The 12,875-nt window shown below is 32.9% G+C and overlaps 1 protein-coding gene across 1 annotated transcript; it reads left to right on the top strand.

Annotated features, from left to right (window-relative positions):
- The first annotated feature begins 2,581 nt into the window (after positions 1 to 2,581).
- On the top strand, positions 2,582 to 10,285 carry LOC114742514 (beta-galactosidase 6-like). The gene is made up of 18 exons (XM_028930757.1): positions 2,582 to 2,762; positions 3,697 to 3,792; positions 3,876 to 3,988; positions 4,875 to 4,941; positions 5,100 to 5,192; positions 5,316 to 5,459; positions 5,539 to 5,633; positions 5,808 to 5,913; positions 6,000 to 6,084; positions 6,235 to 6,353; positions 6,450 to 6,614; positions 6,740 to 6,921; positions 7,008 to 7,099; positions 7,279 to 7,388; positions 7,514 to 7,621; positions 7,705 to 7,815; positions 9,310 to 9,455; positions 9,951 to 10,285. Exons 1-18 carry the CDS (start codon positions 2,601 to 2,603, stop codon positions 10,108 to 10,110), a joined length of 2,154 nt encoding a protein of 717 aa, XP_028786590.1. The 5' UTR covers positions 2,582 to 2,600; the 3' UTR covers positions 10,111 to 10,285.
- Positions 10,286 to 12,875: the final 2,590 nt, after the last annotated feature.

Raw genomic sequence — 12,875 nt, 5'->3', positions numbered from 1 at the left:
AAGTTAGATAAGTTAGTTAATTATAAAAAATGTGACATGTTTTTTCCAAAATACCATAATCATCTTTATTAATATTCTTCCTCCCTTTTCTAGTTGATTATGATTGAGGGAGTATCCATACGGGTAATTTAGAAAAAATTGATAAATATAATAAATATATTTTATATTTAGGATCAAAATTAACTCAATAATTAGATCATATATTAAGAATCGGAAGAGTAATATTTATAATACAATTTTTTTATACGCTTAAATTGAAATTACTCTCTAGCCGAAAAATAAAAATTACCCCCCGTGTCTGTGGGTATATGACCTTCCTGCGTGGAATTTTAGGCTGGGGTTTCAGGATATGTTTGGATTGAAGGAAAATTGAGAGGAAAATAAGGGAAGGAAATACTAAGAAGGAAGGCTTTCAAAAATAGTTAAAAAAAAAAACTTATTATTCTAGAGAGCTTTCTACATAGTATTCTTTGTATTCCTATTTTTTCCTCTATCCAACTAAAGGATAAATTTAAAAATGACTCATTTTATGAGCAATAGAAGCGTTGAAAACGGTGTTGGGACTGTTGGGTCATAATCAAATTAGTTACGCATTGAAGCCGTATGGTAGAACAATGAGATGGTTTTGTAGTGCCGAATTTGTGTGAGTGTGTGAGCGGCTAAGTTCTTGTTTGGGGTTGGCGGATGCGTGAAGCTAACTCGGAATAGGGACCATAATTAATTAGGGGGTGTTTGGGTAACTAAAAAAGGACTATCTCTGGTCTTTAATATAAGATCTTGTTTGATTTTTATTTTAGTCCTAAATATAAGATTCTAATTCTTTTTGTCTCTCATATTTATGTATTTGTTTTTCAAAATCATCCTTGTAATAATGATAGTTCTAACCAATACATTTGATTAGTAAGTATATTTTAGGAAAAATAACACCTAATTATTATAAATAATTAATTTAACTTTTTTTTAATCTCCTCAAATTAGTCAACTAGCTCTTATAATTAAGACCAGAGGTAGTATTTTTAAAAAGTATTTTTTTATAAATCAAAATAAACTCCTCTACATATTTATTTTATATACTGTAAAATCATTTTTACAATCATGATTTGTTATTCATCCAAACACTCCACTTGATTCACGCCAGGTTTATGATATCCTTATCCCGGAATAAGGACCCAAAAGGCGGGACGGGGGATGAAAAAAGACCCACAGCCAAACGGATAGATATGTCGCCTCACATATTTTCAGTGAAGCGAGGTTGAGATAGGCTTGTAACTTCAGGCACGCCATCGTAGCGTCCAAAACAATGCTGCCCCAAAATAGACTTCTCCCTCAATCACTTTGTCTTTCTTCTTTAATAATTAAAAACATATTAATATACATGCAGTAAGAAGGGTTATAATATGAAGTATAAGCAATTTACAACATTCACATTCGTTTATAACAAAAATAAAGTGTTTTAGTATTCAAATCGCCAATGCTAATTTCCTTAGTAAGATCTTTTTATACAAATTATTTGCATTTTTGCAAAAATGTTTCACTTACGTGTATGGAGAAATTGTTGCATTTTAATAATGTTTCGAAGGTCACTAAGCAATATATTCACTCTAAAACTCCCAATATTATTGGAGACGATATGAAACTCTTTCTTTTGACACGTCACTCAAAAATCGACAACACTTAGTTATATAATTTTCTTTGTTTTTTTTTTTTTTGAGAAAGTCACGTTTTAACAGCTAAACCCATATACACTTATTTGAAGCGGAATATATTCAACCTCCAAATGGGAAGTTGGGAGGCAAAACCCTCCCAATGCGGGATGACGAAGAAGTATTGAAATTTCTGGAGGGAAATTTCCCTTCATTCGACGGTTGACATTGCTTCAAAAGGAGGGACGAGATTTGTCCACGTATAACACCACCTGGCTCACTGTTTCATTAGTTCCCTACACTTCAAATCAATTATGCTCCATTGATCAAATCTCACGGATATAATTCTGCCACGTAGCGCCACCCGCTCCCTGCCCGGAATTGAGACGCTGGCCAAATCCAAACCCAACATTTAATGGACTATTTTAACCAATAAGTAATGCTACTACTTTTTGGCATGGCAAAAAGTTAAAAAACCTACTTTTTAGCACAATAAATTTTGAGCATTAATTACAAGTGTTTCATAAAAAATAAATATAATAGGTGAAATCATCAAAACAAATAACCATAAGGTTTGTATGAAATTAGAGAGTACTTCATTGATTCTAATTACAAGACATTTTTTACAAGCAGTTTTTGATTCCAAATACAAGTTACTAATAGTTTCATTAATTATTTTTTTCCTTTTACCTCTGTTATTAATTGAAGCTCAAAATTAATACAATCATGCTATTAGTGCCGCCCTTTAATTTTAAAAAAAACGGAGGAGTATGGCTTTTATGTACGACAACGGGGGGAGGCACAGGGAAAAGCACCCTTTCGCAAAATAAATAAATAACGTTTCAGGTCACCTCACCCACTTTTGCGTCTCTCACGTGTCTCTTTCTTAACTTTCTGTTTAAATAACATTCTGCTGTAAGCATACTTGGTGCTTGGGTTAGCGCGCCACAGGGAGTCATGGAGAGCAAGTGGTGGCGCCGGTGGAGTTTGTTGGCTTTGGTGATCATAGTTGGCGCCGAAGCTTCCGACGTCACCTACGACGGAAGATCTCTGCTCATCGATGGCCAGAGGAAGATCCTCTTCTCAGGCTCCATTCACTATCCTCGCAGCACTCCGCAGGTACCGATTTACTCAATTCATTCTTCTTCTTTCGTCTTCATTCGTCGCTCGAACTAATCAATGCGCCTTCCGATGAGTTTGTAATTTCTGTTATTAGGATTAAGTTCTCATGGATTCGTTTCATTAGATTTTTTTTTGGGCCAAAGTTTCATTGGATTCATTCAACTAGTTTGCGCGCATCTTGCGATTTCTGAATTTAATGTATTCAGTAGTTGGCATTAGAACAGGGGAAAGGTATGAAGCAGAGGAGCTCATGGCCTTTTAGTTTCAATTTTCATCATTAGTCTCTCTTGGTAGGTGAGGTCCCCTCGAAGCAAGCGCTCACTCCATCCTCGTGTCCTGATTTTCGTTTCAAAAAAGCTTCACTGTTGTGTGGTAGGGTCTATAGCAAAGCTCTAATCCCTCGGTACAATTCCTATTGGAAAAAGAAAAATTATTTACAAAAAATTTGGCATACTCTATATTCATGCGTGATCTTCTATGATACATTGGAGGTGTGTGAATATTTTGGGCTGATTATAAAACCAAAATTTTGCTCCAAATTGGGATGGACTTTCCGAGAAAATAATTATTGGGAAACTCAAGCTACAAATTTAACAGAACTCACGGAGCTGTCCCCTGGCCAGAATAACGCAAACTCCTCTCGAAGCATTTACAGCTGTAGTATATTTTCCTATCGCATCACGGGTAAAATAGATAATTGAAAAGTTTTGGCTCCAACCATTTTGGAATCATCATTGCGGATGCTTGTGCGGAGAATAAAACAAAGGATTGATTGGAATGAGCAAATTAATGTTTGTCAGTTGTCACGAGTGAACTTAAAGTGTTACACATGAATTGCTTAGAGCGAAAAAGTACAAAAACAATAGGAAGAAAGCAAAAGAGTACGGGACGATAACGAATTCATAACCATAGAAGCTTGAATTTGATGCAGATGTGGCCATCATTGATAGCGAAGGCCAAAGAAGGAGGAATAGATGTGATTCAGACCTATGTGTTTTGGAACGTCCATGAGCCACAACCTGGTCAGGTCAGTGCTCTCTCCCTCATCGTCTCTCGACTGTAAAATTAAGATGGCATGTCTGTTTCTGCAACTAAAAAGACATGGCACAGTATGATTTCAGCGGCAGATATGATTTGGTGAGGTTCGTTAAGGAAGTCCAAGCACAAGGTCTCTACATTACCCTTAGGATTGGACCTTTCATTGAGAGCGAATGGACCTATGGGTACTTCTCGTTTCCTTTTCTCCACCTTTATTTTTATAAATGGAGTTCAATTACGGGCGATGGCCGAACAAAGAAAGAAAGAAAGAAAGAAAGAAACAATTCAATTACTAGACTTTAGCTCTAATTACTACGTATTTTTTAATACACGCACCTTCCTCCTTCTGGTTATGAAAACATACGCAATAATTTCAAATTTAGCTAAGAATATATATTATATAATTTATTAGAGCATATGGTTCTTGAAATTATATATATAAACATTCAATGTATTAGATGAGTGGTCAATATCATGTTATTTTCGGGAAACAAATGCAACTAAATTTTTTTGCTGTAGAGAAATTAGGGAACTGCTGCTTATTTTTAAAGTACATGTGTGAAATTTTAAAAATAGACAAATCTAGTATTCAAATATGTTTTAAAAGAGTAGGGCAGATTTTTTTTTAAAATTTTTAGAATTTTAATTATTCAAACTGTTATCAGTGTAATTTACGTTAGCTTTTGTTTCTTGATTAAACTTTGAAACTCCTATATGAATATATTATTCTAACATTTCAAATATGTATAATTCTAACCAATCATGAAAATCACTTGACATAAAATAATTTTGATTTTCTTATTTTTTATTAACACATTTCACGTGTTAGAATGACATATAAGATTACTGTAACAACAAGTTTTTAACCAAAAAGTAAAATAAAAAAGAATTAAAATTAAAATAACCTTGTGAAAATCCTAAATAAAGTAAAATGACAAAAGAAAACAACAGCTAAACATTAACTTAACATTATCGCACCAAACAATACGATTTCTTTATATTTAATTTAGTAAGCAGATGAAATTTCACCCTTCTTTTTCATTATGGAAAGTAATAGTAGTAAAGTTGCAGAGGCTTCCCCTTTTGGTTACATGATGTCCCGGGGATAGTCTTCCGAACGGACAATGAGCCTTTCAAGGTACGCATGGCGATGGTCCCCTTTCAGTCTCTTCTTAATTTTTAGTAACGTAGGAGGCCGGCGAATTTGATCTGATTTGACTTTTCTGTTTAAATTTTCGTCAAGTTATTCATTCATTTCAATTTTTTTTTTTTCAATTTGTGTATTCATATGTTTAGTTTTACATGCAAAATTTCACGACAAAAATAGTGGATACGATGAAATCAGAGGGTTTATATGCCCCGCAAGGAGGCCCCATCATACTGTCACAGGTGCGAACACAACCAAAAAATGAGTGACATTTATATGTGTATTACTTTTTTTTTTTTGGATCTTTGTTTATTTCTCAATATGGTAAATATATTCAGTTGCTGAGAACAATTATAAAAATTCAGATTGAGAATGAATATCAAAACATCCAAAAGGCGTTTGGTCCAGCAGCATCCCGATATGTTAAATGGGCTGCGCAAATGGCAGTGGGCCTCCAAACTGGTGTACCATGGGTTATGTGCAAGCAAACAGATGCTCCTGATCCTGTGGTAAGCCCAATTCTTTTAACCGAATAATTTTCACGCTCAGGAGTTATTTTCAAAAGAAAAATATCCAATGTTTATGCAGATTAATACATGCAACGGAATGAGATGTGGAGAAACTTTTACAGGGCCGAACTCGCCCGATAAGCCCTCGTTGTGGACAGAGAACTGGACATCTTTGTAAGTTTCATCATCAAATTTTCGTATTCGTTTCACACCTTCAGCTAATTTAAACTAAAAAATGACATGTTATGAAATTATTCATGACATTATTTCTCAAAAGACATTATACTTTTAGTGCCCCCTCATTTGTTCTGTGTTATACCTTTTTTATTTTTTAATTTTTGTTCCCAGCTATCAAGTTTATGGTGGATTGCCATACATAAGGTCTGCAGAAGACATTGCATTCCATGTCACTCTTTTCGTTGCAAGAAATGGAAGCTATGTCAACTACTATATGGTACCTATACTCCCTTTTCAAACAATCGTTCACTTTAATAAAGTCCTCTTTCAGTCTGAAGATTCATTTCTTTGAACTGACGATAGTATCATGGTGGAACTAACTTGGGGAGAACGGGCTCTGCTTATGTTATAACAGCCTATTATGATCAAGCTCCCCTGGATGAATATGGTAAGCAATTATTGTACAATTTTAGTGAATTTTCATTGCTGCTTGTATAGTCGGCTCGTACATTCTCTTCTTCCATTACATTAATTGATCAGAGTAATATAACAGTTCTACTTTCTTTTCTTTTTATTCTTTCTTTCTTTGTTTTTTAAGGTCTGCTAAGGCAACCCAAATGGGGACATCTTAAGGATTTGCATGCTGCTATCAAGTCTTGTTCTTCAACCTTATTGCAGGGAGTGCAGAAGAATCTCTCGTTAGGACAAATGCAAGAGGTGGACTCTCATTTCCTTTCCCACTGTGTGTTAACAAATTTTCACTCATTAAATAAGCATCCCGATATCCAAGTTATTTTTTCTCTTTAAATTCAGGGTTATGTTTTCGAAGAAGAGAAAGGAGGATGTGTCGCATTCCTAATAAACAACGACAAAGAGAATAATGTTACCGTCCAATTCCGCAATAGATCATACGTATTGCTCCCGAAGTCCATAAGCATCTTACCAGACTGTGAAAAAGTGACTTTCAATACTGCAAATGTAAGTAACAGATTGTTTTGATCAAAGGGTGTTATTAGTTAACCACCTTTTAAAACATTTTATTTCAAACAGTTCATGTTTTTTATTTTGTTAAATTTAATAGTATTCCATATTCTTGTATATAGGTAAATGCAGAGAGCAACAGAAGAATCGTGACTCCTGCACAGAATTTCAGCTCAGCCGATATGTGGGAGCAATTTCAAGAAGGAGTCCCGAACTTTGATGACACTTCATTTAAATCAAACTCACTACTTGAGCATATGAATACAACCAAAGATAAATCTGATTATCTTTGGTATACTCTTAGGTACCTGTCTTCTCTTCTAACAGACATGATGATCATTTATTATGCTATATCTAACATGTCATATAATAACCATTTTTCATGAACAGGTTTGAAAATAATTTATCTTGCAATGCACCAACACTTAACATTCAATCCGCTGCACATGTTGCCCACGTTTTTGCGAACGACACTTATGTAGGTAAATATAAACAAATATTGTTCAAGTCAGTAGATGTGAATGGTTAACCAGAAATTTTAAGTTCAAGTCTCTTGCATGTAACTCATTACGAACCCTTTTTAATATATCGCCATACATATTTGTAAAGTTAATTTTTCTTCAGGATTGAAGTTTTTTCTTGTCCATCCTAACTCTGTCAGGAGGGGCACATGGAAATCATGATGTAAAGTCATTTACCTTGGAACTCCCAGTGACACTAAACGAAGGGCCAAACAACATTTCCATACTCGGTGCTATGGTTGGATTACCGGTAATGCCTTTTGTAAGGAAATGATTTAAATGAATTAATTGTTCTTTCTTTCCCCTTCATAACCACAAAAATTGAAGTCTCATAAACAAGTTTGAGGTTGATGGATTAATGTTCTATATGAAAAGGATTCAGGGGCATTTCTTGAAAGGAGATTTGCTGGCTTAACCAGCGTTCAGATTCAATGTAGCGAAGAAGAGTCTTATGATCTTACCAATTCTACATGGGGATACCAGGTTGTCTTCTTTCACAGTTCTATTTTACAACTCTACTTTAACCTATGCTATGCAGTGCAGAATAATTTCCTTTTCTGACATAGGTTGGATTAGTGGGAGAGCAACTACAAGTTTACAACGAACAAAATAGCGGTAATGAAGTACAATGGAGTCAACTTGGAGATATCAATAATCAAATGCTCACTTGGTACAAGGTATATTATTATGCCTGCATGAAGTTATGATCAAAATTGGCACCATTTTTTTTAACTGCAATAAAATGAATAAGATCGGTTTATTAAGGTAGAAAATTAAATGAACTGGAAAAAGAATTTCAGTAGAATTAAAGCAGCACCCACGGTTTATAGTGACCGAATAAGAGTTGGGCTTTGCCCCGTATCATTCACCAAAAGAAAAAAAATTTGCTGAGTATTTCCCGGAATTATTGAAGAGGGAGAGATATTTCATATGGGCTCTTATCCTTTTTCCTTTTGCTTTTGGGAGCCGGGGGGCCCTGGGCTTTGAGTTTTTTTAATTTTGGGAATGTGGGAAGTGTATGCAGTGGAGTGGACATGAAACGAAAGTGGTCTTTTCTGGTGGATTAAAAGATTTGGTACCACTAATAGGATTGTATTTAACGAAACGGATTAATTCTTCATAATATAACAAATTAAGGATTAAATTTTTATTAGAAAAAGTACTCATATTTAGTATCATATAACTCCTCGAATAGAATTACTTCTATTAGGAAGATACTTATACATATACATAGTGAAAAAATGGACTTAATATAATATAAGAAATTTTGGCCAAAAAATATAGTATAAAAAATATTTACATATTTTTTAAAATTTTTTATATAATATTTTTTTATTTTAAACATAAAATATGAAATAAAAACATTTATTATTCGCAAGAAAACTGTTTTTTGTTGAAACTTGAATATTTTCATCTTATATTTTTTTGAATATATTAAAAATTTAATCTGAATATTTAAAATTGTTTTACTTAGAACAACAGCATGCAATGGAGAATTTACTTCCAAACAAAACATACTTATGCGTGAGTACGCTGGCCCAAAAAAAATAAAAAAGCGCGAGTAGGGTGAACAGTCGGATTACCTCCCTTAAAAAATGGGATAACATGTAGAAAAGTGACAAGTGTCTGTTTTCCTTCCTAAGCTGCACGCAACAACGACGGCAATAATAATTTATGAAAGACAATGTGACATAAATTTCACATGAAATATTGATGCCTACTCACATAAGGCTTTTCGATCCAAGAAATTATACGCACAATAGTCAAAATAATACGACTTAGCAACTGTATCATTTTGTTTCTGTGAAAGATCACCTCGAAATTTATATGCTGTAAAGTTCTTATATTTGTTCATAATAGTGGTCGGTCAACAACAGTTACACGATTTGTTCATAATATAACAGTGTCCGTGTATTACTACTGTAAGTACCTTTGGCCTGGTCCGCCTATTAAATCATTAGTCTTATAACTAATCTCTTCAACCAAAAAGACACAAATTATGATCGACTATTTCGGCTGCAAATACCATGGGCTACAGTGAATAGCTGTGCATAAGTACTACTGTAAACAGAAATAAACGTGCATTATTTTGTTACTACTGTAAATACGGGGGACTACAACTTCTGATACTGTAGCTCAATATTTCTATATACTGATATATCCCTTGGCAGACTACATTTGAGGCACCTGAGGTAGATGAGCCGATTGCCTTGGACCTTGGCTCCATGGGAAAAGGTGAGGCCTGGGTAAACGGCGAAAGCATCGGTCGTTATTGGATCTTGTTCCATGATAACAACGGCAACCCTTCTCAAGCACTGTGAGTTGCTGTGTCCTCTCATTTTATACTAGTATATTCATACATTTAATTCTGGTTTACTCCCTCCCTCCTCTATTAGAAGATCTTTTTAATTAAATGACGCGTTTTAAAAAAACAGTTAAAATTAGTTAAAAGCAATTAATACGTAACAAATGTAATTTTTTTTTCAATATACCCTTATATATATATATGAGTAAATGTGAAAGAGTAATAGTGAGATAAATGAAAAAAGAGGATGTATTTAATGCATTAAATTAGGGGTAAAATAGATAATAATGTATTAAATATTTAAAACAAACTCAAAGAGAATCTTATAAAAAGGGATAGACCTATTTAAAAAATTGAATCTTATAATAAGGGAGTATGTGGCTTCCATTGTTCTGCTACTTCGTTTATAAAAGAAGAACACTGTGAGAAACACTATGTCCAATATTTAATTAATGTTAATTAAATATGGACATTAATTATCATGTGTTGCGATAATTGATACGACAGGTATCATGTGCCTCGGTCCTTCCTGAAAGCATCCGGAAACGTTCTGGTTGTAATGGAAGAAGGTGGTGGGAATCCTCTTGGTGTCTCCTTGAACACTGTTTCTGTCAAGACTACTTCACATGAACATTTTCCCAAATTGTCTTTTCCTTCTGCTACCTAGTTTGTTAATTCTACGCAAAGAGTTACAGCAAAACACACACTCATGGGCACACACAGAATCTTTTTTTTTTTTGGGGGGGCGGTAATTGGGCCTGGCATACACACAATGCATAATTTATTAACTCACTCCGAATAAAATACTGAGTATTCTGGCATGGATTCTTCTGTTGCATCCACCACTATTATATTTACTCTTCGATTTGTGCATCCACACGATCGGCACACATTTCCAACAAAATTCTTCTGTTTCAAACAGTTAATTCAACTCTCTCTATCATTTGTTACCCCAAAAAAAAAAATTCCGCAATTATTTTTCCTGATATTCTTTTCTTTCTTTTACAAATATTGTCATATAAATATTTTCTTTTTATATACTAAAATGTATAAAACCATGTACTATATCATATGAGAACATCAAATCCATTTTTTTTATTATTAATAATTAAATAGATATCCAAAGTACCTCCCGTATGTTATAATATAGTAGAAAACAATGCAAATGGAGAACGTGGGATGACTGGGATCACGTCAGGAGGGTAAATGGCGGTCAGGTTCTTAAACAGCAGAGATACGTCGCACTACGCGGGAATTTAATGCAGGGCCTTTTTCTGGTGTCATGCGCGACGTGCGAGAGATAATAATAAAAATAAAAAATATCAATTAAAAGTAGAAGCATCATCTGCACAAATATGTTAAATTCTCTAATTACACATAATCATATGTTTTTTTTAATTTTATGTGAATTTATAATTAAATATTATTAAATACTAATATTAAAAAAATTACCACATGGTCATGGGTGAGTAGACAATTTGACATAATAAATAAAAAGAATTTGATATAAGTATTGTCCTACATATATAATAATATGTTTAGCTAAAAGAATTAATTCCTAATAACAAGATGAATTACATTTTAAATTTTATTAAAATATGTTTATATTTAGAGTAAAATATTTTGATTACTCTTCTAGTTTGCATCAATTATATAGATCTTTCTTCTATTTTAAAAATATACAGTTTAATCCAATATGTTAACATCGTTAGAAATATTCTGAATCTAAAAAAATTATTTTAACTAAAATTTATATTAAAACAAATTTTACTTACTATTTTACCCTTCATTTTAGTAAATTTATAAATTATATTTTTACAGGATTAGATGAATGAATGGAGTCACGCCTTATGTCTCCCAGTGCTTGTTGCTTGACACCAAAGGCAATACCCCACAGAGAAACGCGCTGACACTGGTGAGAGCTGTATCATGGCTGTCTTTGTCTTCACTCTGTGTCGGTTCATCTTTCCCTTGGCCTTGCGGTTTTATTTTTATTATTGTTTTTCTTAAATAAATGGACTCCATATCCACTCATAATATATATAATCGATATTCGTTTTCTTAAGCAGGGAGGTCATACTAGGATCTAAGAAAGATCAATCCAATAAAGATTTAAGCAATTTGTTTTCGCAGATCAAATTTGGGGTTGGGGCTCCTTCTGCGGGGCCTACCATATTCACCACATTTCCCCCTAACATGATATGTATAGATAGATACTAAGGTAAAATTCAGATCATTATACATTTAATTAGGCTTTTTTAAATCATAATTCTCACATTCACTGTAGTCTCACAATCTCATAACTAAAAAGAATTTTAAAAAAATGTTCACTCTAATTCGGATAACTAGTACGGTATTATGCAATAAACTGATATGAATTAATAGTCTTTTATGTACCATAAAAACTTGAATCATCACATAGTTAGTTAAAAAAAAAACATTTTTGCTTTAAGTCATACTTTCAGCTTAATATCAATAAAGTATTCATAAGTTTTTAAAGCGTGCAAAATTTTTATATATATATATAAATTCGTTATCGGCCTTTTATTGCTCAGTGTTATATCCGATATTTAAACAAAGCCTACTATTCCACAGTTTGGCTTCTTTTGAGAATTTAATCTTGTTAAAATTAATGCATATTCAACATCAACAAATCCAATTCGAGGAGAATTCTTAAAACGACAATATAACAAAATTTATGTAATCAAGAAGTTCATATTCAAGTTTAAACCCATGTATAAGAATAATGTGCAAATATAGTACTCTTTCCGGTTCTAAATATAAGACTTATTTTATAATGTAATTTATACTATAAAATAGGTCTAAGGAAGAGTAACGTATAGGTAAAATGATAAAAGGAACAAAGTAAAAACCCCATTTCATAACTCTACTATACAGAGCGCTATTATTTTATGAAGTTTATTTATTTATATAAATTTTTTTTTAACAATTATGATTGTTTTGAAAATTAAACGTAATATATTATCATTTGAGAATATTTTATCAACATTTAAAATCTCAATGTCATTATTTTTTGTTAATAATTTTAGGGTTAAAAGACTAAAAATATAATTTTTTAAAAATTAAAATACCAAATTAAAATTTTCTATAAAATTAAAAAACCAAATGTATATTTTAACTTTGAATTAATCAACACTAAAAATATGTTTGTAGTTTGCTTAAAAATGCATTTAGGAGTCAAACAAAGGAGTTGGTAATGCGTTTAAATCGGCACCATTATTAGGTAGACCAGCGATGAGCCTTTAGCGTTGGCAATAGCATATGTGTTGACTGTTGAGCTCTGCCGATAGAGTCAAAGCACCAACTTGACTGTTGTGCTTTGACCGTACTCATATGCCACTTTTCATCTTCATACTCTTTTAAGTATATTAATGATACTATTTCCTGTTTTAATTATAAGACCTCATTTAT

Source organism: Neltuma alba, unplaced genomic scaffold (assembly GCF_004799145.2).
Source record: "Neltuma alba isolate B1F8T4 unplaced genomic scaffold, ASM479914v2 tig00003792_pilon, whole genome shotgun sequence".
Taxonomy (NCBI): Eukaryota; Viridiplantae; Streptophyta; class Magnoliopsida; order Fabales; family Fabaceae; genus Neltuma; species Neltuma alba.
This window is presented reverse-complemented; position numbering and strand designations above follow the sequence as displayed.